Source organism: Bipolaris zeicola, assembly GCF_000523435.1.
Source record: "Bipolaris zeicola 26-R-13 unplaced genomic scaffold scaffold_128, whole genome shotgun sequence".
Lineage (NCBI taxonomy): Eukaryota > Fungi > Ascomycota > Dothideomycetes > Pleosporales > Pleosporaceae > Bipolaris > Bipolaris zeicola.
In genome coordinates, this window is record NW_006912177.1 from 560 (window position 1) to 27,154 (window position 26,595).

At 50.5% G+C, this 26,595-nt stretch overlaps 11 protein-coding genes across 11 annotated transcripts; 8 read left to right on the forward strand and 3 right to left on the reverse strand.

Annotated features, from left to right (window-relative positions):
* Positions 1-338: 338 nt before the first annotated feature.
* COCCADRAFT_101438 (uncharacterized protein) lies at positions 339-1,760 on the reverse strand (the record flags this gene model as incomplete). The annotated part of the gene is made up of 1 exon (XM_007716132.1): positions 339-1,760. The coding sequence occupies one exon, from the start codon at positions 1,758-1,760 to the stop codon at positions 339-341; it is 1,422 nt and encodes a 473-aa protein (XP_007714322.1).
* A 1,040-nt stretch (positions 1,761-2,800) lies between these two features.
* COCCADRAFT_101451 (uncharacterized protein) lies at positions 2,801-4,252 on the forward strand (the record flags this gene model as incomplete). Its single annotated transcript, XM_007716133.1, has 6 exons — positions 2,801-2,919; positions 2,981-3,126; positions 3,211-3,619; positions 3,679-3,712; positions 3,779-3,996; positions 4,084-4,252. The coding sequence occupies 6 exons, from the start codon at positions 2,801-2,803 to the stop codon at positions 4,250-4,252; spliced, it is 1,095 nt and encodes a 364-aa protein (XP_007714323.1).
* A 573-nt stretch (positions 4,253-4,825) lies between these two features.
* Positions 4,826-7,402, forward strand: COCCADRAFT_101423 (uncharacterized protein; the record flags this gene model as incomplete). The annotated part of the gene is made up of 4 exons (XM_007716134.1): positions 4,826-5,678; positions 5,740-5,750; positions 5,797-6,067; positions 6,114-7,402. The coding sequence occupies 4 exons, from the start codon at positions 4,826-4,828 to the stop codon at positions 7,400-7,402; spliced, it is 2,424 nt and encodes an 807-aa protein (XP_007714324.1).
* A 95-nt stretch (positions 7,403-7,497) lies between these two features.
* COCCADRAFT_101455 (uncharacterized protein) lies at positions 7,498-9,290 on the reverse strand (the record flags this gene model as incomplete). Its single annotated transcript, XM_007716135.1, has 3 exons — positions 7,498-8,374; positions 8,452-9,026; positions 9,075-9,290. The coding sequence occupies 3 exons, from the start codon at positions 9,288-9,290 to the stop codon at positions 7,498-7,500; spliced, it is 1,668 nt and encodes a 555-aa protein (XP_007714325.1).
* Positions 9,291-9,946: 656 nt separating this feature from the next.
* On the forward strand, positions 9,947-12,795 carry COCCADRAFT_101431 (uncharacterized protein; the record flags this gene model as incomplete). The annotated part of the gene is made up of 4 exons (XM_007716136.1): positions 9,947-11,503; positions 11,554-11,682; positions 11,730-11,850; positions 11,909-12,795. The coding sequence occupies 4 exons, from the start codon at positions 9,947-9,949 to the stop codon at positions 12,793-12,795; spliced, it is 2,694 nt and encodes an 897-aa protein (XP_007714326.1).
* Positions 12,796-15,382: 2,587 nt separating this feature from the next.
* COCCADRAFT_76597 (uncharacterized protein) lies at positions 15,383-16,213 on the forward strand (the record flags this gene model as incomplete). The annotated part of the gene is made up of 2 exons (XM_007716137.1): positions 15,383-15,822; positions 15,922-16,213. Coding segments are annotated over 2 exons (732 nt in total), but the record flags the coding sequence as incomplete, so codon positions are not given.
* Positions 16,214-16,312: 99 nt separating this feature from the next.
* Positions 16,313-17,074, forward strand: COCCADRAFT_64987 (uncharacterized protein; the record flags this gene model as incomplete). The annotated part of the gene is made up of 2 exons (XM_007716138.1): positions 16,313-16,418; positions 16,776-17,074. Coding segments are annotated over 2 exons (405 nt in total), but the record flags the coding sequence as incomplete, so codon positions are not given.
* A 773-nt stretch (positions 17,075-17,847) lies between these two features.
* Positions 17,848-18,867, forward strand: COCCADRAFT_6716 (uncharacterized protein; the record flags this gene model as incomplete). Its single annotated transcript, XM_007716121.1, has 1 exon — positions 17,848-18,867. The coding sequence occupies one exon, from the start codon at positions 17,848-17,850 to the stop codon at positions 18,865-18,867; it is 1,020 nt and encodes a 339-aa protein (XP_007714311.1).
* Positions 18,868-19,170: 303 nt separating this feature from the next.
* Positions 19,171-22,095, forward strand: COCCADRAFT_101417 (uncharacterized protein; the record flags this gene model as incomplete). The annotated part of the gene is made up of 3 exons (XM_007716139.1): positions 19,171-21,529; positions 21,584-21,780; positions 21,850-22,095. 3 exons carry the CDS (start codon positions 19,171-19,173, stop codon positions 22,093-22,095), a joined length of 2,802 nt encoding a protein of 933 aa, XP_007714329.1.
* Positions 22,096-22,622: 527 nt separating this feature from the next.
* On the reverse strand, positions 22,623-24,066 carry COCCADRAFT_27887 (uncharacterized protein; the record flags this gene model as incomplete). The annotated part of the gene is made up of 2 exons (XM_007716126.1): positions 22,623-23,622; positions 23,708-24,066. 2 exons carry the CDS (start codon positions 24,064-24,066, stop codon positions 22,623-22,625), a joined length of 1,359 nt encoding a protein of 452 aa, XP_007714316.1.
* Positions 24,067-25,415: 1,349 nt separating this feature from the next.
* Positions 25,416-26,430, forward strand: COCCADRAFT_38513 (uncharacterized protein; the record flags this gene model as incomplete). Its single annotated transcript, XM_007716140.1, has 2 exons — positions 25,416-25,456; positions 25,515-26,430. The coding sequence occupies 2 exons, from the start codon at positions 25,416-25,418 to the stop codon at positions 26,428-26,430; spliced, it is 957 nt and encodes a 318-aa protein (XP_007714330.1).
* Between the last annotated feature and the right edge of the window lie 165 nt (positions 26,431-26,595).

Consider the following 26,595-nt stretch of genomic DNA (forward strand, 5'->3'; position numbering starts at 1 on the left):
GGAACGATATAAACCTCCTAATACTAAAACTTGGAGTTTTCACGTACAAGGGATAGGGTATACCCCTACCTCTACCCGCGGCCTGTACGACCACTACAATAACTCTACCATACCTCTAGGTTGAGGGAGGGGGGGGGTACCCATTTGCTAGAGTACTCCCACTCTAGGCACTAGCTTGCAGTACTTAGGTCAGTTCGTAACAGCTAATAAGTATTATACAATGTATAGGCAGTAGCTGCTGTCAAATAGGTAAATAGTAGTGTCCGTAATATAGTTGAAGCTATATAATTAAGCATCTATTATAGGCTTTATCTTTGGTTCACCATCGCTCACTTATCTTATTTCATGCCGAGAAGAGCCACACTATAGGGCAAAAACCCCCGCAAAAGCCAGGCCGCGGTGATTGCGCTGCCAATCATGGAGAGACATCCACCACAGAAAATGATAAAGTAGAGTAGCTCAAGTGGGCGTTCATAAAACCACATCTGATCACCATCGAGGCGATCGTTCTTCTCACACCCTGTGATTTGACCATTCGGAACGTACTTGAAATCGAGCAAAGAGCCACCCTTGAGGCCATACTTGGAGTGGATAATGGCGTTATGCAAGACCTCGCGGCAAAACTGGATAGACCAAGCCTCAAACGATGGAATACAGCGCTGGGCAGTCGCAAGGGCAACTACAAGCCAGCAGTGACCTTTGAAACAAGCGTAAGGATACCAGCCTGGGCGGCCCATGCCCAGCTGATCACAGATATCATCTCCGTTGAGGCGGCGGCTGCCGGCTTCGATAAAGCCAGCTGATATGTTGACGGGTGGAAGGTCTTTGAGGGCCTCAACGAAGTTGTGTCCAACGACGAGTGATGATGGCGTAATGTGTAGCTCGTTATAGCTCAGAGACTCCATGATAGCCTTGGCTTGAGATGTTGTTGCAAAGAAGTCGGTTGGGGTGCCGATGACGTGACCGACATATCTCCAAAGCGCAATGTAGTCGTCGACCTCTTGTTGAGGTGGGCAGATGCCCATATGAGGTAACTGCTGCCAAGCGTGGTTACAACTGAAAGTGGCGAGGGCATGGATCGAGTCAAGCGTGTTCATGGGTGGACCGTGGATGCTGGTGTCATAGTAAGAGGGACCTTTGACCTCAGCCACACGTAGCATACGTTGTTGGACCATCGCGTGCAACAAACGCACACGTATGGTAGTCTCGTGACCTTTACCCCCGGGTTTAATAAAGTCCAATGAATGTGTCACCTCGAGCACGAGCTGGAACGTCTCCAATAGCCGCCTCCGTAACGATCGCGTACTGAAGCCGCCTGTTCGCAGCAACACCTCAACCACACTTGTTGAAGCCGAATTCTCGCCAACAAATCCCTGGAGCGCGAAGCCAATGATGTTCCCTAATGCGTAACGATAGAAAAAGCGCTGCCCGCGTTCAACTTGCTCCCAGTTGACCCAATCGGGCACTGTGTTGACCTGTTTCCAGAATTCCCCGAGTGTCTCATCATGATGCCGGTTGGCTTTGAGTGTCGCGAACATGTCGAGTCTTTCTGTCGGTTCCCCCCGTTGCTTGCGGGCTTCCTGCTCGCGCTGGTGGATCTTTTGGATGATGTTGACAGTGGTGGCACTCAGCTCATCGTGCTCGAAGCGAAGGGGGTCAGTTTTTTCCTTAGAAACGTGTTCCTTTGTCCAGTAAAAAGAATAATTTCCAACGGTTCGAATGTCCTCTGCCGTAGCCTTGGAGTATTTATGGCTGGCCATGTCTCTCCCGAGTGCGGTTGAATAATTGTACCAGAAGCTTTGAAGCTGATGTTTGTGTGTTCTTAGTAGTATATACAACTATTACCCTTTTGAATGCGCTACGCATAAATGCACACTAGCATTCAAGGGGAAGGGCTGGGATTCGGAAGCGAACTTGGAAGATTTGTGAGGGAAACTAGGCAGTGAGATTGACATTTTGTGCTGGCTCCGATTGAAGATACCAATTGGACCCCAATTTTCTAGATACGAGACGCGAGTAGTACGTATGCATCGGGTTTCCTGATAATTTCGCCAAGAATTAAGGCTTCCACCCCTCCACACGAAAAATGGCCCCCTCTCACCGCACTATCCCCCTTTGAGAGTGTGCCGTCTTTCGGGCGAAGGGACTGCTTCTTAGTGCTTCTAAAATATCTTGTCCATATCTTGGTTTGACTAGGTACCCCTTCTTGGCCAAAAGTCATCCCTATCCGAGACTACGTTTATATAGATCCACACACCAATTTTACTAGTTGACACGTGAAAGCTTGGGTATTACGTGAGTTTTCCACTTTGTTGTACAGTTCAAGATCATCATGCATAAGTGCTTACACTGAGGTAGAACACTAATGGGAAATTAGACTCGTTGCTCGTTAACTCTCTTGCGGGATACGCTGCTGATCCTATCAGGTTTCCACAATTCAGGGTGCTACTTATTTCTCCGTGACGGGCTAGTGTGGGCTGTGCCGCTTATACCGCAATCTTTGTTCTTGCTACCACTGTAGTATCTTTAACGACGAGGCGCCACGTTTAAGACCCACTCGACTCGTGGACAGCGTCTTAGGACGTCATTCAAGGGTTTCTTTCCCGTGTTGCACATTGCCGGTCAGATCGATTTAGCTATTGACCCAAGCTAGCTGCTTTATACAATTGTCTCTTTCCATGTCAGTTTTATCTTGACTTGTGCCTCTCACTCGACTCTCCATTCATTCATTGTCCTAGCTTTAGGGCAAACCCCCATTTATTGCTATCACACTACATCATTTCATTTCATGGCCGCAGCTATGGAGGAGAGAACTGTCGTTACCATCCCTGACCTATTTAAGTGCTTCTTGACCCAAGAACCCAGATATAATAAGGGGTACCAAGCTGCTAAACTGGAGTCGGAGCGATGGCTTGCAAAGTCAGTAGTTTCCGTTGTCAGATACCTAGATCCAACATTGCGCCCTAACCGCATTGATCAGAACATGCGACTTCGCTCCTAGTATGAGCGAAAAGGTCAGCGCCTGCGATTTCTCGTTTTTCATCTCCATCGCCGCACCCGACGCGCCTCCAGACAGGCTGAAAACTTTATGCGACTGGGGAAATTGGGTCTTTCCATTCGACGACTGTGAGCTTTCATTCCAACACCGATAAAAATTTGGTGTGTTTCAGGCATGACCTCTTTTCTCACTGACGGTGGATAATATCACAGTATTCGACTCAGGCGAGCTGAGGACCGACCTTTCAACATCCGAGCATGTTCTCGATAGCCTCATGGCCAACATGATGGGCAGTCCCTTCGTCGGATACAAGCTCCCTATCGTGAAGGCACATGACGACATTTACAAACGGTTCAAAAAAGGCTCCTCCTACGGTACCCAGAGACGATTTGTTCGTGCTATGCAGCACTACACGCTAGGTGTAGCGCACCACGTCGGGCACTTCACCACCAATCACATCCCGTCCCTAGAGGAGATGCTATCGACACGGCAGCTATCGGTTGGCGTCGCGCCACTCTACCATCTCGTTGAGTACGCGCATGAGATTGTGCTTCCAGATGAGGTCTTTGATCACCCCGTGATTCAAACACTAGAGTGCCTCGGTGCTGACTTCGTTATTCTGTACGCCACTTCAATTATTCTTCTATGTCATTCTATGACACTAATCGTACGCGCACCAGATCTAACGACATACTCTCGTACCGCAAAGAAGAGGTAATTTTGGCCTGAAGATACATGTATAAGTCATTAAGACACTCCACTGATATCTCAAATGCATAGGGCGAGGGGTGTCCTTTCAATATGACCGCTGCATGCCGACTAGCCGGGTACTCAGCGCAAGAAGCTTTCGATATATTGGGTTCCCTGCTCGAGCAGCGTTACATTCAATGGGATCAAGCTATCCATAATCTGCCCAGTTGGGGTGCAGATATCGATGGTGAGGTCCGCCGGTACATTGATGGCATTCAGAATGTTGTGCAGGCCAACATTAGTTGGAGGTGCGTAATTTCTTGTGTTCGACTATGTAACATGGAAATACTCTGAAAGTCAAGCATCCGCTAAAATTCTGTCCGCCTTCATTGTAGCTTTCGTTCACAGCGATACCTTGGCAAAAATGCCCTTGAGGTGCGACGCACTCGTAAGATCGATGTTATGACGACTCCTCCATACTTGAGGATTATGGATACCAGACCCTCATTACTAAAGTCACGATGCGTTCCATCAACTAGTAAGTTCCACCAGCTAGGTAATTAGTGAAATTTCACTGATAAATAACCAGCGCAAAGTACAAATTCGAAGTTAGATGATTGCTTCGAGGCAGAGCAGGCGGGTAAACTTGTTTTGAAGGTCCTGTAGTTGTATGTAAGAAAGTGTTTAAGATCATTATAGACTAATACAGCAATTTAAGCTAAGCATGGAAGGCAGTGTATACCTACTAACAGTGCATTGTTTACTGTCTTTTGCATGCTTACCCGACATACTCGCACAAATCACGACATAACGTCGCACTACTTAGCGTGTTGGTGGCGTCTGTTGAAACCGAGCCAGCGAGCGCTTAGCGTGGGGGCCGACTGCACTCGTCTGGGTAGTCAAAGCCGCGGAAGACGCACTACTCATTTTAGATTAAAAGCTGACCTTAAAATATGTATTTGAACACCTGAGATGGACCGATTGCAACCCTACTCCAACCGGAGCTACGTCGGCAAGGCTCTCAGTCGCTTACCTACTACCGGTACCTGCTGGTGATCCTAGACGGGAGCTCGTTCTCTCCGCGACTTTCGCGCATCGCCATAACTCTTCATTTGGTCTGAATGGTGGGTTCCGAGAATGGCACACAAAACTGGTTTCTGCGACTTCTGCTACGTGAACGTTTTGGGGGCGAAGAAGTCATGGGGTTATCACCACCCAAGCGCATCGTCCCTTACGAGCTCTGCTCGCCGAGGCTGCACCTTCTGTAGTCTTCTGCATGAAGACGTTCTAATGCATCGCTCGCTCCTGCACAAACATGAACACCAAAACACCAGCTTAAAGCGATTTCTGCATGAGGACGTCGCAAGAGTTGACAAACTACAGCCAGGCCAGGGCTCGGTCGTATCTTTACACCGATGGAGTATTCGTAGCTTGGGACGTTCCCGAGAGACCAAACACGAAGTAGCAATCACATTTCGAATTGTACCGAGGCAACTCAATGATGAGAATAACGAGAATCACGAGGGAAAGCCACGAACCTTTGGAATACCGGAACGAGTTTTCTACTGTTTCCTCGAAGAAGAAGTTGATGGTTTATTGTCTGCCGCTGAGCTTGGTACGAGCACAAATCCTGCGTTCAATGGTGGCCAGCAGATCAAGGACTGGATTAGGGCTTGTGGTATTGGACACAAATACTGTCCTAAGCGCGCTGGCTCGGCGAGCAAGTTCATTCCCACACGACTACTACACATCGGCGGCCACCGTACAGGGGATCGGCTGCGGGTAGTTAACACCAAGCTTAACAATGTCAAGGGACCTTACGTCACCCTAAGTCACTGTTGGGGAAAAGATCCGTTGGTGACTCTGAACTCTAGTACTCTTGAAGAGTTCATGCTTGTCGGTTTGCCGTGGCGTAAATTGTCAAACACTTTTAAGCAGGCCATTGAGGTGGCGTGGTTCCTCGAAGTTGACTACATTTGGATTGATTCTCGTAAGCTCTCATTATAACGCCAAAAGGATAGTGGAAGCTGACATTGCCCTACTTGATTCAGTCTGCATCATGGTAGTATTGTTATTCTTCCTGATAGGCCGTGCTGACGATTGTATAGCAAGGAGATGCTGCCGACTGGAAGCATGAAGGCTCTCGGATGGAACAAGTGTACAGAAACTCATTCTGCAACATCGCTGCTGCCGATTCGGAGAACGGTGCTGGAGGCCTCTTTCGGCAAAGAGAGGCACGGGACGTCATACCAGCTACTCTGGACCCCAATGATGCGTCTCATATCCTGGGTAAGCAACGGTGGGTAGTTGTACGTGGCGATCTGTGGGATCAAGGCCTTCTCGAGAAGCCATTGTACAAACGCGGTTGGGTTTATCAAGGTCAGTGTCTCTGAGAAACTCTGAACGCTTATCTAACAGTCTTCAGAGCGTATGCTTGCGCCTAGGATCTTGCATTTCAGCAAACATCAAATCTTCTGGGATTGTACCGAGATGAGCGCTTGCGAAACTCTTCCGGCTGGGTTACCTTTGCCTTTAGACCAGCAGTCGGCACGGGATCGCCATTGGCGTGGGCGTCTACAGGAGAGTACAAGGGGTACGACACTGCTTTCTGGGGTCAATGACGACTCGCTCGATGACCTATGGAGAGCAACAGTCAGAGAATATACGGGCCTTGATCTCACTAATCAGACCGACAAACGTATGGCAATTTGGGGCGTGGTAAAACGGCTTCGAGAAATGCAAAGCGAAGAGTACGTTGCTGGAATGTGGGAGGGAGCTCTTGAGGAGCAGTTGGCTTGGAGAGTTGTAGACTGCACAACCAGCAAACGGCCTCCGGAGCTGAGCGTAAACCCAACCTGGTCTTGGACTTCTATGCAAGGGACTATATTGAGCCCGAACAGATCGGATTGGTGGCAAAGAAGCTACATTATTCAAGATCACGCTGGCGATAGGATCTGGTTTGACGTTGGTGAGCAAGGAATTCGACCAAGAATGCCGGCAAGAAGTTCAGGAAGCGCTAGCGATATGACAAGAGAATTAGACTTGTCAATCGAGAGACGGCGTCATTCAAGTTCGACGGCACGTGCGAGCTCGCACCCAGACGTACGTGGATCTTCAGACGCTGCTCAAACGCCTCGCCCCCTGTTTAGGACAAGGACTTCATCGCCGCTACGAATGGAACACACGCCTCGCATACCCAGTTCAAGGCAAGGAACGCAACAATCCAATGCACAGCAAAATTCGCAGACGTCGCCTGATGAAAGGCGAGAGAAAGAGCCAACCTTGAAAAGTAATAAAATTGCGATGCAAGGCTTTCTACACGCAGGCCATCTGAGCCAAACGCAACCCCGCGCATGGTATTTGAAGATTCCTCACGCATTCGACGAGACCGATAAGATCGACGTGTTTCCCGATATCATCCCGAGTTTGGACGACCTCGACGCGATATTTGTTGTGATTGCATTGACGGAACGCTCCAACAAGGTCGAAACAGATACCATGCCGGAAGAAGCAGAAGAGGAAGTTTGGTTTGAAGGTCATGGTCTCTTATTACAAGAAGCAAATGAGCCTTGGTGCTTTCGGCGGACCGGTGTCCTTGACATTCGCCATCTGAGCTACAAGACTTGGCAAAGCCTTCTGACAACGAGCAGCAGCCTACCAGGCTCGATATTGGAGACGGACACAACTCCTTGCAAGAACTTTTACATAGAGTGAGATAGAAGATCATATATCACAATTACCACCTGATCAGCTGGCATGAAGAATTTTGTATCTGCAGTAGCTCACAACTTTGAACAACTCTATTCTGTCTACTGAAAGTCCAACCCCGTCTCTTCCGGCGGTGAAATCATTGGCGAAGCAGAAAAGACCAATCCTAGCCCTTTGAAAGAATCTGATGACTCGCGCCTGGAGCTTGGTATCGACGACTGAAAAGTTGACAAAGGCCGAGCTAACGGTGACTGAAATGTATGGGACCTAGGAACCTTGGACATCGGCAATTGTGCATACGCCCAAATCAAGTCTTCGTTGTATTCATCGTTTACGAACAACCAGAAAAGGCGGTGATACGCTGCAATGGTGGATTCTTGACCGAGGAATGGCGGGGCAATGATGATGAGGTATCCGTTTGCGGACTCCAGCACATCTTCTGGACTGCGAGATGGCATTATATTCATGCGTGGATTGCGAGTTCGCTCTCGCAGTAGGTTAGCAAGGCGAGACAGGGGCAAACCTCGAACCGCATCTCCTTTCCGACCCACTGCTGCGATAGTCTTGAGAGCTACCGAAGAGCTGTCGGCCCCCGATTGCTGCTTAATCGTTTTGATCGCGGTGTTGAAATGAGCTTGAACATTTCTCGGTATACGTTTTGGCATGAGGTCAAGGGCCTCGGGGAAAGGCAGGTTGTGAATTCTGTCAACGGCAAGCTTCGCCTGCAGAATGCTTCCGTCAACATAACGCGCGATTTTTTTTATCCACTCATGACCTTTGTTACCTTGCATAGTATTTCTAAAGGCGAGCCCGAATGACGATAACGGAGGTTCCGATAGATCCTCCAAGGTCATGAATCCGAGATCGCCATGCTCTCTTTCGAGATCCCATGCTATGTACTCTGCCATGGCATCGTCGGACATGCCATTGAGTGTCAGAGTGTAATACTCTGGGGCCTTCCAAGTGCCTACCGAATCGCTGATTATGGAGTTAGATAGTGTTATTGCCATGGCTCGTATTTCATCTGCGTATTTTCCAGGCCGGACTGTACTTACCACTGCTCACAAGGAGTATCTTCCCTCTTGCAATCAATGCAAATATCCTTTTGCTGGCATTTAGAGCAGCGCCAAAAAACCGTGAGGGGTGAGTCTTGCGGGTGATAATCGCACCAAATGATCATTGCTGGTTCGTGCCTGGGTAATCGTGACGTGACAAGTATCTTCAGTCCCTTGTCTTGCAATGCATCGAAGTGATGCTGTACCAGTTCCCGTAGTGCTGGACTGCACTGATCTAGATGGTCGATGATAAGTACCACGTCTCCCTTTCTGGCCAACTCTGCAGTCCTTAAGCGGAGTGCTTGTGCAATGGAATCAATCCTTTTCGAAGCTCTCTGCCCTGTGCGTAGTAATTCCTTGTATGCGCTGTACACTAAAACCGTCGCAGGATCGACATCGCAGCTAGGGGGCGACACTTGGTTGTATATGCTATCCAAGAGATCCTCTAAAAAGGCGAGTTCATTCTCAATTCTGTTGCGATGGTTGATGAAGATGTTGGCAAGCTGGAAGGTCTGCTCTTCTGACGCTGATATGATTTCCCTCAAGCGTTTGGCTACTAGTGCTGCGAACGTTGTCTGACTATGCCATGAGCATCTTCGTCAGTGCTCTAGACAGAGACTGACCTTTCCAGACCCCGGCCCGCCAATAACATGGAGTTGCCAATGATCTTTACATTGTAGCCACTCGGTAAAGAGCTCGCTTGCAAGTATACTATCAAATAGTTGTTCGTAGATGTCGGACGTGATAGGAGAAGACTCTTGGATCGCTGTGTGAACGACCATGTCTCGCGCAAAGGCGTCGCCATCATCTTCACTTGTGGTCTGCCCAATAGGGAACATGCTGTTTCGACGAGTGAAGCTCCACTGGTCGGGCCGTATTGACCTTGACAATGCTGCGTCTCGAGAACCTAAAATCTGTTGTGTAAATGCACATGTCCCTCTCGCAATCAGTGGGACCGAGTCGTGGTAGGTCAAGTGATGTTCAGCCTCAACCAGGCTGACCGCATAATCTCGATTTCCCGTAGATGGTGTAGTTGGCGTTGCGGGGCCCCCGTTAAAATCAACTTGGGGGCCTAGTTTGGGGGCCAAGTTTGGGGGCCATGTTCGGGGCTGATTGTGGGGGCCAACTTCACCTTTTGAGGCAGGTATCAAGCTGACGGCGAAGACTGACCGGTCGTATAAGGAGCTTGGAGCAAATTTGCGCATACCGATGGGCTTGTATCACCGTAGTTTGCATCGGCCTAGTGGGTGCTACATGACCATTTGGGCGATGGTTGGTACGCCCCGTCACAAAGCGACCTCCCAGGCAGTGCGCCCAGCTGCCTAACCGCCCCAAATATAATTTCTCCATGGCATATCCCCCTGCAGGTGGCTTCTTCAATGTTCTGGGCAACATTCCTATTTGGGCGAACATGCAGCCTTAAGTACTGTGACCCCATTTCCCGCAATGAACTTGACGATTCCGTCCCAGACGACTTGCCATCGCCATCTTCGAGATGCTGTTCCGAACATCAGCCCTCTCGGTAGCCGTGTTGAGTAGTGTACATCTCTCAGATGCACTATCCATATCGACGTCCGACAGTCCTTACAACAAGATTCGTGTCCGCCAAGAAGATACCGAAAACCCAGAAGCAAGTGCTTGCGGCTATATCATCGACAACGTTAATGAGGGATACGCTTATCACTATGCATCCGATGCATACCTTTGTCTGACCAGTGTACCTTTCAACCCTGCTGTTGCCACTCGCTTCATCACGTACATCAACGACACTGTGCAATTTCAAAGCACTCTCGCATATCTCCGGGAACCTCCAGCTGGATATCAGCAGCCCGCTGTGGATATCCTGTCAGGATTGATACAAATTCAGAACAATATTACGGCGGAAGTCTACAAGAACCAATATGAATTTGAGGTTGACGTACAGCATTTGCTGGACAGCGCTCATGATGGCCACCTGTATCTGAGAGGCGGCATTATGGCGGCTTTCTCCTTCCTCGCGCCGTATTCTATCACCGCTGCCTCACCGGACGACGCAAGTCTACCGAAGCTTTACCTCACAGACGACCTAGTAAGAAGCCGAGACGAAGGTTGGACGCCTTCTTCAATTGCTAAAATCAATGACATGGATGCTGTCGAGTACGTCACAAAATTGGCGAGCATCAATGCCGTTGGTGGTATAGAACCAAACGCCGACTGGAACCAAGTGTTTTACACACCTGCCCTGGCCATTCAGGGATCCGGTGGTATCTGGGACAGTGGCGTACGCTTCTATCCAGGAGACGAGATTGAGTTGGTCATGGAGAATGGGACCGAATACCTTGATTACTGGCTTGCGCTCTGGAATGAGCCGTACAAGACAGGTCCACTCACGACTGGCGGAGATCTCTACAACTACTTCGTTCTGAACTTCTTGCCCGCCTCATATGACTCGAGCGGAAGCTTTTACAACGCAGCATATGATCCCGGTCAAGATGCCGAGAACACGACTGAACCTGTTGTTGTGCCTACACCTGAGCAGTCTTGGTTTACCAAATCCAACGGAGCATATCCCAATCCTGATGTTCGACAAGAGGGTCTCGCAGTTCGCACCGATGGTGTTGTTTCCGGCTACTTCCTACCACAGGTTGATGCTGCGACACTCAGCATCCCTTCGTTTTCACAATACTCCGACTCGATCGAGGACTTCAGCGGTGCTGTATCAGCCTTCATCGGCAATACAACCCAACAAGGCTTGAAGAGAGTTGTGATAGACCTTCAACAGAACACCGGTGGTACTGTGGAACTTGCCTTTAGCACCTTCAAGAGATTTTTTCCGAACGCGGATCCTTTTGCAGGAAGCAGGCGCCGAAATCATCATCTCGGGGGCATTATAGGCGGAGCATACACATCGTACTTCGATAGTCTTAATCCTAGCGATCCTGACTATGAGTACCTTCTGGCTGCTGAATGGGTGATTACTCCCAGACTCAACGCTGCAACGGGCCAAAACTTCACTAGCTGGGCTGAATACACAGGACCTGTGCAGGAAAAGGGCGATTCCTTCTCGCTCACAGTATGTTGCCAGCCAAGTCTTATGCAATAGGTATATCTAACAGAGCTTAGGAGCGTTACAATCTTTCGAACTCCGAGTTCAGTTCAGCTTTATTCGAAGGCTGGGTGCCATTGGGTTATTCTCCTGACAATCCCCTGGGGTACACGACGCCACCATTCGCGGCTGAGAATATTGTTGTAGTAAGTATTACGACTCATGGTCAATTACGAAGGCTAACAAGTACTAGTTGACAGATGGAGCTTGTTCATCCACATGCGCTCTTCTAGTCGAGATGTTCAAGCAGGTCGGCGTTCGAACCATTGCAGTAGGTGGACTTCCAGCCACCGGTCCTATGCAAGCTGTAGGAGGTATGTTCAAGAGTGCTAAAACGTGCCGCTATATCACCACTGACGCACATTGCTTTAGGAAATCGTGGCGCCGCGATTCACTCCGCCGACCAAATCGACTATGACCTCGGACTCATCTCTATTCCTGAGTTCAATGTTGATAACGCAACATTGGCCACGGTTCCTCAGCTCTCCGATGATGGCTTCCGAGATTCTGGTGTCTTCACAGCAGCCCTTGGCATCAACCTCAGGGACCAGGTCCGACCCAACGATACAGAGCCGCTCCAATTCAAATACGAACCCGCCGATTGCCGCATCTTCTATACCCTAGCAAATGCGTTCAACTACACCCGCTTGTGGTCTGATGCTGTCACAGCCACCTTTGACGACACTTCAAAGTGTGTCTCAGGCTCCACGGGCTTTTCGAACTCAAACAAGACTGCGCCAGGACCTGCGCCAGCCGCACCAGCTCCACTTAGTCTCAGCGTCGCCCAGCCTGATGCTTCAATAGACGATGAGAACCTCGATGAGTCGGGTGGTCCGCAGAACGTAGGGACGCCTGCACAGAGCTTCACCATCGACTACTGCTTACCCACTGGAGGCTGTGCATTTCCCCGTGTCCAGCGATGCGAACCTGTCCCAGCGACCATCTGCGGCGTCACCAAAACATACCAATTGTGTCTCCCACAGACACAAGACCCGAACGTGTGTGACCCTACGACTGCAGAGTGGGAGCAAACCTTTGTCGAGGCAGGGCGTGGTAGTCTTAGGCGAAGACTTTTGCCTACTTCTTTGGTGCCACCGAGGAGGCTTCCTGCCACAAGCCAGCCAGTGGGTGGAGCGCCTGCGTCGCCCCCCAGGTTTGGTGTGACGAGAGCCAATGAACCGCAGCAACAAGTCAAGAGGTATGGGCGATGTAGGCCGAAGAAAGGCAAGAACTTGAGGCTTCGTTCATGTCGCACCTAATAAATAAGCATTTGAGACGATGTAATATCTCTAGGCCAGGCTTGGCTGGGTAGTCAAAGCCTGCGGAGACTACTTCAAATACTGTAATACCACTAGAAGTAATAATATATGCATATCACCTCGACTTTCCTCATGTCCTCACGATGCATGTCAAGGGCATTTATACAGCAATTTCATCGATATCTGCAAGTCTTGCTTACTCCAGGGTTATCTCTTTGTCTGCTCACCCTTTTCTCCAAACCGACCCCTTGCGTTCGTAGGGCCAATGACTATTCCAGAATACTGAAACTAAGTTGTATATATTTGGACGAGTTGAAGGTTTCCGGACTTGGCTCGATACTTATTCAAAAGAGTTCACGTGATGGTATCGATAACCTAACCTAACTTGACACTACCCCGCGGACGGAACACGCTATTCTTACTGTGTACATACACCTCTAACTCAAGAATATAGCCTGAGTACTGATCACTCTCTTACTATTACGAAAGAGGCGTACCGCCACCAATAAGATGAGCGTCATGATAGCCTCATGCAGACAGCTCCAAACCGGGGCGTGTTCTCGGCTCGAATGCTCCCTGGCTCATAAGCATATGGACTGCTCATAGCCTCTAATGCGTATACTTGGGTATCGTGTAAGCCATGGGGAATCTCCCCTCTTCGTTCAAGGATCCATCGCTCAGCCTTGCTAGCTACGCCATCGTGCCTTATCGTAACGCTTGGTCATTCATGTTAGACAGTTTGCTTTAATCTATGCCTTCTTCTGAACTGCAGAATCAGACTGCCGATCTGATGCCATCGAGATCCTCATCAAAGGACAATCATCGACGGAGAATTCAGATTGTTGCACTTTAACGTAAAGTTTCTATAGGTCCAGAGCAGAGAAGGCTGTGTGGGCTTGTGCCACTCGAGAATAGCCTTGAATCTCACGGCCGCCGAGCCACAGCCTTACGCCTGATGCCTGATGCCTGATTTCTGGTGTCTGATGGTCTCGCCCCCACACTCCATTGGATGTTAAAAACATGGTCAAAGGAGAAGTTCTACAAGAACAGGTAATATGAATCTCTTCTTTGATCTTCTCAGCGCACGATTAACGCATTTAACGATTTCAGCATGGCTTCAAACGATCCGTTTCCAGCCGGCCGTACGTCAAACGGCTCTTCTGTGGACTACGAAGATGATGACTCTATGGCATCAATAAAGGGAGAAGGCGAAGACAAGAAGTATGATATGGGTTTTGTTTCGACACAAGCTTCGAGTATGCGGCGCGGTGCCCAAAGGTTCGCATCGGGCTTTTCTGATGCACTGAATGTGTTGAAGCATGAGGCTAGTTTGCAGACGGAAAATCTCTGCACAGCCTGCAAGAAGATACCATTCGCGGAGTGCCTACCAGGCAATGACGAGGAGGATGGTGAGGGAACAGACCGCATCAGTCCAGCACAGGATGCGCTTATATTCTATATGAGCCTCTCCAGCATCCTAAAAAATCGCACTTTTTGCAAATTCTGTAATCTCCTTTTTCAGAGCATTTGCGAGCCAGAATACGATTTGCTTAAGGCACAACATATTCAGAATTATCTACCAGACAGCAAGAACTACAAAAACATGAGGAGTTTCTCAGATTGGATCAAGGAAAACAAATACTGGAAACGAGAATGGGTGGGAGGCGCTGGGCTGTGGCCATTCGGATACGCTGTCGACCGACAACAAGCTGCCAGCTCGACACTGCAGCAAGCGAAGACACTCTTTCTAGAGGCGGAAGATCGCGACATTAACACCAAGAGCCTCAACACGAACGATCTTGAGGATATGTATAATTCCAGAGACACGGCAGCCGATTCAATAGCTGCAGCTAGCGCAAGCCTCGCGATTATCAATTTAGTCACGAATCAAAAAAGCGAAAACTTGCAGAAGGGGATGGCAACCGCTCAGTGGACGATGGGACAGCTAGCCCTAATACAGAGCAAAAAGCGGAAGCGGTTGCCCTGCATTTTCATGCTCAGAACTTATCGGAAATACGAAGAGAAAAGAGGAGCCTTGAGTGTACGTGTCTATGGGCATGGACGAGCACCCCTCGCACCTTTAAAGGAAATATGCCATTTCAGTCTGCGTTTCGAAAATTCCAGCAGTCCACGTATAAGAAAGCAGCAGATTTGGTATGGGCAAATGATTGGTCCCCGAATCGACGTCCCGTTCTTCAGGCACTGCGTTGAGGCATGCACATCGAAGCACAATTGTGGAGAATTATTGAGCGATTCAGTGAACAATTCTGTATCAGCTCCAGAATGGGATGAGGCCGCCATATTTCGACTTGTTGACGTGCGTAAGATGTGTATCATGGAGATGAATTTCTCTGACATGGTCCGCTTACGCTCCGACCTAAGGTACGTAGCTTTGAGCTACAGGTGGGGAATTCTACCACTACTGAAGGGCTGGAAAGAGTACAAAACCGATAAAGGGCGACCTTACTACCACAATGAGAAAATGCATAAAACAACATGGACTCGCCCAACCTCATACACACACCTGACTTCAACTAACAAAGTCGCGTTGTCAAGGGCACGTAGTCTCGAGGCCGAAGGTGTACATATACCAAAAACCATCAAACACGCCATCGAGGTCGTTCAAGCCATAGGCGAAAGATTCATGTGGGTCGATCAGCTCTGCGTTCCTCAAGAGGGTGACGAAAAAGTCATGCACGCCAATATACAGCGCATGGGTCATGTATATAACCGTGCCCTTTTTACCATCGTTGCTGGAGACAGTATGCATGCTGATGAAGGATTGAGAGGACTCCATGGCCATCCCAGCCGTGGGAAACAGCTCATGGAAGACGGGATTATCAAAAATGCCCGGATGGTGCTGCCCACGCGCATGGAGCTCAACTATGAAGCTTGGGAGGAGCGGGCGTGGTATTTCCAAGAGAAACTACTGTCTAGGAGGATGCTAATCTTTGCAGCTGGATTTGCAGTATGGCATTGCCGGGGAGGAACATGGAGGGAGGATGTTAATGCACTGGACGGAGATAGGTCGTTGATTTCGTTTCCATGGCTTAGACTCACACCCTTGCCATCTCTTAGCGATGATATCTCACCAGCAGGATTACAGACTACACGAGAGGATGGGAGTGTGAGACTGATGAGACTACCGTCAATGCACCAGTATATCGAGGCAGTAGAAGATCTGGGTAGAAGAACCATAGGGAAGAGCTACGACATCCTTAATGCGTTTGATGGTCTCGCAAGCATTCTTAGTGGCCCAGGATTTCTCAACTCACCGTTCCGAAACGGATTGCCATGCCACTTCTTGGATGTTGCACTCTTGTGGCAATCAGATGAGCCTATGCGCCGCCGTCAAAGCGACTCCGACAGGAGATGTCCGCCAAGCTGGACGTGGGCAGGCTGGGAAGCTGCACAGAACCCTTTAGGATCTGGCAGTAAAGGCGCACGAGTTCGTTATGATCAACCCTTTGACGTCTTGGTCTTGAACTCCGGCATCGTTCAACGGTACCGCAAGTGCGGTGAAGAGCGCATTCGTCCTCGCAAAGGCACGCTGTATGGTGTCCAGAGAAGACTTCATAGTTTCTCCCTACAGGAACTGGGGCTCTTTGGCATGTCCAACATGAGTGCTAGAGGATTCAGAGACTGGGACTCAGCGGACGCCAGACCAGCACCAAAACCGAGACTAGATATACCACTTCACCAGTTGGAAGAACAACATCTTGTTGTACACACGGAGTTAGTGGAACTAGAGTTAGGTAGCGATTGCTGGAAAGTCCGGACATCGACCAAACGTGCTGGCGATGAGCACTGCATGTAAGCAGTTGAGAGTGTAGGAAGTATTGTGTATTGTGATGTGTATCATGATAGGAGCAAGTTTAAATACAGCATTATTANTTAGTGAATAACCACGTGACTATATATGGTACTTCTGGGTTTACACTGCATCATCAATTTTCACGATACTGAACCCACCGAAACAGCATCAAAAGCCGAGGTAAGCCAACCAGATCTGCAAATCAAAACAGTTGTGTCCCGAGAACACTGGATCAATACCGCAACGCATCCAAGAGCCGGTACCGTGAAGTTCGATGCCGGTTACAATACAAAAGGCGCAAATTTCGTGACCGCGATCCTATTGTCGGAAGCGCAGTACTTGGGTAACGAGACAAGGCCAGACATTCTAGGCTATCCACTCTATAATATCATATTTGTAGAGGAACTAAACCCAAAAGGTAATGTAAGGGTTATGGAGCGTGTAGGTCTTGGTAGGATATACAAATATGCGTGGAGAGAAGCAGGGGCGAGAAAGGAAGTGGTTTTGTTAGAGTAACGCAAATGATCGTCGATTGTGTAAGAAGTTATCAATCTTCTTGGGAAGACAAAATATTAGAAATATGTACATTCCGTCGTCTCGATTAGGCGTTTTCTAGCCAAGCTTCGGTTCTCCAGCATGTACACTAGATGAAGCACAATTCGACACTCCTTCTGTTAATGTCGAGCCTCTCTAACTAAGACCCAGAATCTACCAGATAAGAGACTGCTCTTCCACCCATCATCCAGTCATGTTACCACCAAACTCACCCGTCAAGTACATATGTTAGTTTTCCGATTTTGGTTACCAAAACGGGGGTTTTACGATGTCTTGGGAAGCAAAATCCAACAAAACGAACCCACCGGAAAACAGCGGATGGTCTCGGTATCCTAATTTCCGGTTTCAAATGGCCTTGTGTGCTAGAATATCATTATTTCGGTCTTCTATATGCGCACGTCATGAGTGTCTGAAGGCTAGTGCTGAGGTTTGAGAGGGTTCACGTGATGTTACTTATCGATATCCAAAACCTAGCTAGACACTACCCCACGTATAGAACACAACTACTTTACACCCTCTTTGCGCTTACTGGAGAGGCTTTCACTAAAGAGAAAAAAAACTAAAAACAAGCGCTGTTTGAATCCTACTTCAGGATTACTGCAGAGCGTGGGAGTGGAGTTCGTTTCTCGCAATCATATATGAGAGTGATGATGGTACATCTTGAACTCCGCTAGCAACGCGCCATGGTCTTCAACTCACCTTTTGGTGCCTCTACTTCTAAGCCCGGCCATGGATCCATCATCATCAACCTGTTGTCCGAAGACAAGCCTGTTCTCGGGACAGTCTCGTATCAATACCCACTTAAGCTAGTCGCGCCAGACCCTCTGCCACCACCAAGCCATGACGATCAGAAAAACAACGAGACCAGGCCTCCAAATTCAGGCCTTATACATACAGTCTTCCTACTCACCTACGGCGGTGGCATTGTCGCTGGGGACAGTATCGACTTGGAAGTCAAATTGGATGACAAGGCTCGGCTTATCCTGTTAACCCAAGGCTCGACCAAGATCTTCAAGACACTCAGTCCAGATCTGGTCTCCCGACAACATATGACAGTATATCTGAAGCATGATGCTGCCCTGGTCTATCTTCCAGACCCGGTGCAGCCATTTGCCCACACAGCCTTTTCCCAATCTCAGATCTACCATCTCGATAAAGGACAAGGCAACTTGTGCGTATGCGACTGGGTCACGAGCGGGCGCTCTGCACGGGGTGAGAACTGGGACATTTTCGAGTACAAGAGCCGGAATGAAGTGTGGACGTTGGACGAGGCAGGGAAGAAGAGGCTTCTTGTACGGGATAATCTGATTCTAGACAAACATGGCAGAACGGGGATGCCGCTCGCCTCACGCATGGACAATTACTCTGTTTTCGGCACCATGATTATTCGAGGACCAGTGTTCTCGTCACTTTCCAAGTTCTTCTTGGATGAATTCGAGGCACTGCCGCGTATTGGTGGTAGAAATTGGGGTGACAGCGTGCAGCCTGAGCTTCTGCCACACGAGCAAAGGCGGCATACGAGGCAGCAGAGAGAGAAGGCGGATGGTCTGATATGGAGTGCGGCAAATGTCAGGGGCTTTGTGCTGGTCAAGTTTGCAAGTAGGGAGGTTGAGGGCTCAAGGAATTGGTTGAGGGACATGATCAAGGAAGAGGACTCAGTGCCGAGGCTCTTTGGGGAGAGAGCGCTGTTGTGCTTGAAGTGAGACGTGCATGGGGAATGGACAACTAGACAACAGCCAGATAGCAGAAGGCATTCAACCGACATGTTGCGCTGTCTAGTCCATGTGTTGTCCGTCTTGAGTTGGCGAGACGAGTGGAGGGGAGCCCTGGAGGTGCCCCACGCGGGCGCATGGCCCAAGCACCTTTGCTCAGCGCACCGAAAGTCGAGTGTGACGTGCATAGCCGCCTCTTCGAGAGCGTGCAACGTTGCCAACCGCGTGTGATAGCAAGACGCCAGATCCTATGCTACACCAAATCCCTATCCTCGCCCTCTCGTCGTCGCAAACATGAGCGGCAGGCTCGTTGCGGGCCGCCTTGCCCCCCTCGCACGCCGTTCACCGCTCCTCACTCCACGCTTCTACACTACACATTCGCTCCCCGCCGGCGGACTCTTGCGAAATGAAGCCGCGCTCAGGCTTGTGAAGCGCCGGCCATGGCCCCTCGGTAGCTACGCACTGCACAATGTCCCCGCCACGCGATCGATATCTTTTGCAAGAGTGATACCCAAACTCGTGGGCAAGTTTGCGACTGTGGGTGCCGCCACCGGAGGGGCTATCATCGCCGGTGTCTCGTATATCCAGTACCAGGCAGGCCAGGCAGGCACCTTTGCACTCGACCTCTTCCACCGCACCAAAGATGGCGCCAGCGAGTTGGCTGGTGGGGCAATTAATACGGCAAATGGATTCTTCGATCAGATAGAAAAGGGGTTCAAGTCGACCAAGGACGAACTTGAGAACGTACAATACCCGGAATGGCTACAAAAGCTTCTTGCCAAAGATGAGGCAGGTGGTTCAGGAGGCAATGGTAGTGGTAGAGGTCCGGAGGAGCCCAAACAGGGTGGCTCTGGCACTGCCGCGGCCGGCGCATCAGCTGCTGCTGCTTTTGGGTACTCACAAGATGACGATGACGATGAGGACAGACAGCAAGGAGAAAAGATTGCGCGGGATGAGCAAATGATGATGCTCACCAAGAAGATGATTGAGATACGTGGACTGCTACAGACTGTGGGACAATCCGAATCACTCACACTGCCGTCCATTGTCGTCATTGGATCACAGTCCTCCGGAAAGAGTTCAGTCCTCGAGGCTATCGTTGGCCATGAATTCCTCCCCAAGGGACACAATATGGTTACCCGTCGACCCATTGAGCTGACGCTCGTCAATACCCCTGATGCGCGTGCAGAATACTGCGAGTTCCCCGCCATTGGACTAGGCAAGGTGACGGACTTTGGTCAGGTCCAGAAGACACTGACAGACCTCAATCTGGCTGTACCAGCTAGCGACTGTGTGTCCGATGACCCCATCCAGCTCAGGATTTACTCGCCAAACGTGCCAGATCTCTCCTTGATCGACCTTCCAGGATACATCCAGGTCGTTGGCCGGGACCAGCCCCCGCAGCTCAAGGAGAAGATTGCACAGCTTTGCGACAAGTACATCAGGGCACCCAACGTCATTCTCGCCATCTCAGCAGCCGACGTGGATCTGGCCAACAGCACTGCGCTACGAGCATCGAGAAGAGTGGACCCCCGTGGCGAGAGGACCATTGGCGTTATTACCAAGATGGATCTTGTAGATGCCGACCGCGGCGCTAGCCTGCTTAACGACCAAAAGTATGCTCTCCGTCTAGGATACGTTGGAGTCGTGTGCCGTGTACCCCCTGGTGCAGGTGGTTCTAAGCTCTTCAGCCGTGGCAACGGCAACATCTCCAACGCCATCACAAAGAACGAGAATGCATACTTCTCATCACACCCAGAGTTCTCTGAACGGCCAGAGCTCGCTGTGGGTACTCAGAATCTCAAGAAGAAGCTTATGCATGTGCTTGAACAAACCATGGCTGGCAGTCTTAAGACGACTAGTGAGGCTATTCAGAGAGAGCTCGAAGAGGCAAGGTACGAGTACAAGGTTCAGTACAATGAACGACCTATCAGCGCTGAGTCGTACCTGGCCGAATCACTCGACGCATTCAAGCACTCATTCCGCGGCTTTACAGAACAGTTCGGTCGCCAACAAGTTCGGGACCTACTCAAGCACGAGCTAGACCAACAAGTACTCAACTTGCTTGCACAACGCTACTGGAACAGGCCTTTTGATGACCTCAACGTTCCTTTCCCAGAAACCGATCCTCTGAGCAACCTTGTAAAAGCAGACATTGATGGAGAGGACCAGATCTGGCGAATCAAGCTCGACAGTTCCAGCGCTGCTCTGACAAAGCTTGGTGTTGGACGGTTAGCGACCAACGTCGTTGCAAGCGCACTCCAAGCTCACATTGACCGTCTCATCACAAACTCACGCTTTGCCGCGCACCCCTTTGCTCGACAAGCTATTACCGACGCATCGAACTCTATCTTGAAAGACCTTTCTTATGATATTTCGGATGAGCTGGAGATTTGCATCAAACCGTACAAATATCGGATTGAAGTCGAGGACAGCGAATGGGCCAAGGGCCGAGAGAATGTGACTGCAGTCCTCAAAGAAGAGCTCAAGGTTGTAGAAGCAGCTGTCAAGCAACTCGAGGACCAAGTTGGCGGCCGCAAGAAAGTCCGAGATGTCATGACCTTTATCGACCGTGTACGGAGCGGACAGGTTGTCTTGGAAGGCGATGGTGTGGGTGGAGCCGGCGGCTTCAGCTCTGCACTTTTAGCAAAGGGTACGTCCATGAAATCTTCCATGTTAACACAGGTATAACTAACGAATTCACCAGGCCGTGAAGCAGTCTTCCTCCGCGACCGCATTGACGTCCTGAAACTCCGCCTCACAGCCATAAAGAGCAAGCAATGCGCCAGCAAAAAGAACAAATACCACTGCCCGGAAGTCTTTCTCGATGCCGTCGCAGACAAACTAACTACGACCGCCGATCTCTTCCTTGACGCTGAATTGCTCTCAAAATTCTACTACATTGTAAGCTCTTCTTCATGTTTGCCTCCTTACACCCCAATGACCCATCCATCTAACCTTTCTTTGCTACAGTTCCCCCGCGAACTCGACGCCCGCCTCGGCCGCGGCCTCTCACAAGACGAAATCGAGCGGTTCGCAAAGGAAGACCCCAAGATTAAGCGCCATCTCGATGTTGTGCGCCGCAAGGACTTGCTCGAGCATGTGCTCAAGGAGATGGAGGGCTTACGGCAGTTGGAACAGAGGGAGAAGCGTATGATGGGGCGTAGGGAGGATAGAGGGGATCGCGAGAGGAGGAAGAAGGGGTGGAGTATGTTCTAGATTCCATTGGACTTTTGTGTCCCCAGGGTGGAGCTCTTTTTTTCTTTTCTTTTTTGACGTTGAAACGAGGATTAAGATGGAAACACGCTTGATATGACGATGGCGGTGGGAGGGGGAAATAACATGTTACCACGGCCTCTTGTTGCTTCTCTTCTTTTTTTTTCTTTCAACTTTCTCAGCTCTCCCCCACGTGTACGCCATTGTTACACATGTATATGGAAAGTTTACCGCTTTTATAGACTGTATGGGTGCTTCGTGGACGCATGCAATACTTCGTGTGTGTGTAAAAACTGCTCTTTGTCCATGTACTCAAAAAAAAAAGAGAAGAAGAAGCGGGGGATGTTCACGATTGGACACAAAGAAAAAGCAGTGTGGGTTAGTATTCAAGTGGTAAGATTTTCTAGAATTCCATCTAAATCTTCGTCATACTCTCGAAATCCTTTTTTACATGACAAAAATCGTAGATAAAGGCGAGGGGGGTATCTTTAAAGAAATGCGCAAAACAAGTAGATCCAAAAGGAGGTTTATCACATAACACCCCAATGCTTCTTAACACTCCAATCCAACTCGGTCATTCCCTTTAAATCATCGCCGTTGAGGTACCCAACGCCTTCCTCAACGAGGATCCTCCAGACCCGATTGCGCAGGCCAATGGGCCACTTGGGAGCGCTCCAGTAGCGAGATTTGAGGCCGCGCTCCTCAGCGGTGCGGATCTGATCGCGGATTTTGGCGAGTTGGGCCGAAGACAAGCGGCCGAACCAGAGCCAACCGACTGTGGAGCCCCAGTTTACAGAGGCGTAGTACGAGTTTGTGCTGTCAAAGTGGGAGTTTGGGGTTGTGCCGACGGTGCCTTGGCCGTCGGGGGTAATGGTGTCGGAAGAGGAAGATGTGTTGTTTAGTTTGTCGAGGGGTGCGTCAAAGAAGATGTCGCGGTAGGTGGAGTTTGCGGTGATGAGGTCGAAGGGGGCGTTGCCAGTGGCGACGACGGTGATGGCGCCCGAGACGACAGATGTGCCGTTGTAGTAGGATAGATAGCCTTTTTCGCGGAGGGCGGAGAGGTGGTTGGATACTACGGGGAAGATGGCGTGGCCGTCGTTTTTGAAGTCGACAAGGAGGACGAGAGTTTGCGAGGGTTCGGTGTCGAAGACGCCGTTCTTGGTCGTGGATGCAGTTGCAAAGTCGCTTACGTTGTTCTTGTGGTCGAGCATCTTCGTCAGAGGATCGACATACATGGATCGGAAGGTGTTGTTCTGTGTGAGGGCGTTGGTATTGTGGCCAACAAACAGTTCATCGTCGAAGAGCCAGACGTCGGCCTCGACGCCAGTGCAGCCCCAATAGAGGGCGTCGTAGAGTGGGACTCGGCGCCAGTAGTCGTTGTGTGAATGACATGGTACAGGCGTTACGTCACGTGTAATATCCAATCGTTGTGCCTCGTCGTATTGATTCCAATCCAAGCCCGGTAGTGCATGGTCGTCGAGGAACACGGGAATATATCCTAGTAGCACATTGACGATGTGAAGGACGCCACTACGAAAGTTAGCTTGTTGGGTCTTTGGTCACGAGGGAATGCGGGGTTCTGTCGTCAAGCGAGACGTGCACGACGGACACTTACAAGAAGATGATTACCAATAGCGGGATGACAGCAAAGGCTCTGACAGCATGCTTCTTTTGGAATCGGTATCTGGAGGGCTGCTTCTTTTCGTCTGGTAATCGCACGAGGCCAAAGTCATCATTGGCGCAGGGCTTTCCATTCCGTCTCCGGATGCTCATTCTCAGACGTTGCCAAAAAGTCGGTCGTCGTCGGGGTACTATGTCGTCGTCTTCGTCCGAGCTATACTCTGCACCATCTCCATCCTCGAGGTCGTGCACGGGATAGGGTGGTGACGACTGCTTGGCGAAGGAAGGGGCTGGGCTGGGAGAGGCGTGGCGCAGGAGGGGCTGGGTGGTGAGTGGTCGTGATGTTGCCGACATGTCAGGCACGAGCCAATTGGCAGCGGGGATCTCACAAGATCTGTCAACTGGACCCTGAGCGTGGGGCAAATGCAACTGGAAGCGACTATGCAGCGCCCTTGTTGGTTATTCGTCGTCGTCGTGGTTTGGAGCAGCAATCGAGGGGACAAGGTGCGTCTAAAAGCACTTTGCGGCTGCGAAGGAAAAATGCAGGTTTTAAGACACCTTCCTGTTCGATAGCTGGGCAATGGCGCTGCAGACGTCCCGCTACGAGGTCCAGACTATTGATGGCGGCGACTGTGCGTTTGAGGCTGCTAGTAAACCGGGACAATGCACGTCCACACCTTTGTCGATAAGAGCCGCGTCCAGATGCAGGAACCACGGCCGTTGACGGTGGCCAGGTGGCGCCCAGGTGGTGCCAGTGAGTTGGAGTCAAACAAAAGGAGGTTTGGGGTGGGTGGGTGTGTGCAGGTGCAAGAAACAGGAGGGGTGTCGGAAGCTTCTTATTGCGAAACGAGGTGCGACCAGCCAAACCAGCCGCGAAACGGGGTGCAAACGACCAAGGGAGCCGGTGTGGGGAAGACAACCAGAGTTTGGAACAGATGCGTTGAGGCTTTCCGCACGTGTGCTACGCCGTGGGCGAGAGTTGTGCAGTGTGAGAGCGAGTACAAGCACGCAACCTCCTTGGGGCTTCTGATTGGTGGATAGAAACAAGAGTTGCAGACAGCTTGGGCAAAGGGCAGCGCCTCAGGTGGGCATGCAGCTGGGCAGCTGATGAGGATAGTTATAGGAAACAGAAGAGCACGTTGGTCCAGCTTATTCGGCTAGTGGACATGGCCGGAGCTCATGCCGTTGCTGTCGGTGTGCACAGTAAGTATATACGCGGAGGGTACTAGACGGCGTGGTGCTGGTGCTGGTGCTGATGCTGGGCTGGACAGGCAATCGGACCGAAGGCTGTCGCAACGGGTTCCAGATAATGTCATTAGTTGCGAGACTATGGATTAAGCCTATTGTTGCGGCATTTTGGGCATGCTGATGTGAGCTGGCAGGCCTATGGGAGCCACGTCTGCGTATGGGCGGCACTTTCGGAGCCACTGTGTCGTGTCAGCCACACCGGCCGGGCGGTGCTATTTGGCCGTCAAGCCACATGCAATAATCTCCTGCACTCCGGATTTGGGCTACGCTGCAGAAAACACTTCCAAATCCTATCCCACTGCGGGGTTGAAGCCGCGTAAAGCTCGCTAAGCAGGCCAAGCATTACAGGGTCCACCTCTTCTTTCCCAAACATCCCTGCTCCATGTCACCAACTTTTTTGCGACCGCGACCACCACTGCCCGTTGCTGTATCCTATCCGACCTCCGCCGCCCGCCATGCCTCACAAGCACAGGCGCATCGAAGACGACGACTCGCAGTACGTCACCCACCCGTCCGACTGCTGCCATCCCACTAGCCCTAACACCACCCTGTAGATTCGACCTCCCACCCACCCTCCACGCCGCTCCTCTCGCCGTCGGCAAAGCTCGCACATTCAATAGCGCTCCAAAGACCAAGAAGCGAAAAGTAGCCCAAGTCGAAGGTTATGGCGCAGACGACACTCCCAAGGCCTTTCAGCGCCTCATGGCCTTTTCCAGCGGAGGTCAGAAGAAGCGCTCAGGCCTTGACGATGGCTCCGTGAAGCCCAAGAAACAGAAGAAGGAACAACAGTCGGCGACAACCGCAGATACGACCAAGGAGGAAAAGAGCACAAAGACCGACGAGCAGCCAACACAGCCAACCCCGGCATTGAAGATCCAGCCCGGAGAGTCCATGGCCGACTTCCGTGCCCGTGTAGATCAGGCCCTCCCACTATCAGGTATCACAAAATCTGGCAAGAAGATTGCCGGCCTCAGCGACCACCGTGTCACCAAACACGAACGGAGACTCAAGCGTCTACAAAAAGGATGGCGAGAAGAGGAAGCAAGGTTACGCGAAAAGGAAATGGAGCGAAGGGAACTAGCAGAGGAAGAAGAGGACGAGCTGGATGCCATGTGGGAAGACCATACCGCCGACCTCCCTACAAAACGAACCGTAGACGGTAAGAAGAAGAAGGCCAAAAAGGGCAAGCGCAAGCTCAAGGTCGGCGAAGTCGCACATGACAGCGAAGACGAGTGGGAGGCCCTCAAGAAGAAGCGAGAGGAGAGAAAGGGACTCAACGATATCGTTCATGCTCCTCCAACATTCACAAAGACTCCAAGAGAAATCTTCAAGGTCAAGAATGGTGCGGGTGCGAAGGTTGCGAATGTACCGAATTCCGCGGGTAGTCTAAGCAAGAGAGAGCAGTTGGGCGAGGAGCGCCAGAAAATGATTGATGCTTATCGGCAGATGATGGCTGCGAAGAAGGCTTGATCCACAACATGCCTTTCTTTCTTCTCAAATCCTCCCCAACATGAACAAAAAGTTTAATGTACAAAATACTTGAATCAAAATCGGCTCGATGCCCCTCCCCCTGACGTTCACTTTTCACCCCTCAATCTCTCTTTCTTCTCATCTCTGAATTCACATCCGTACATC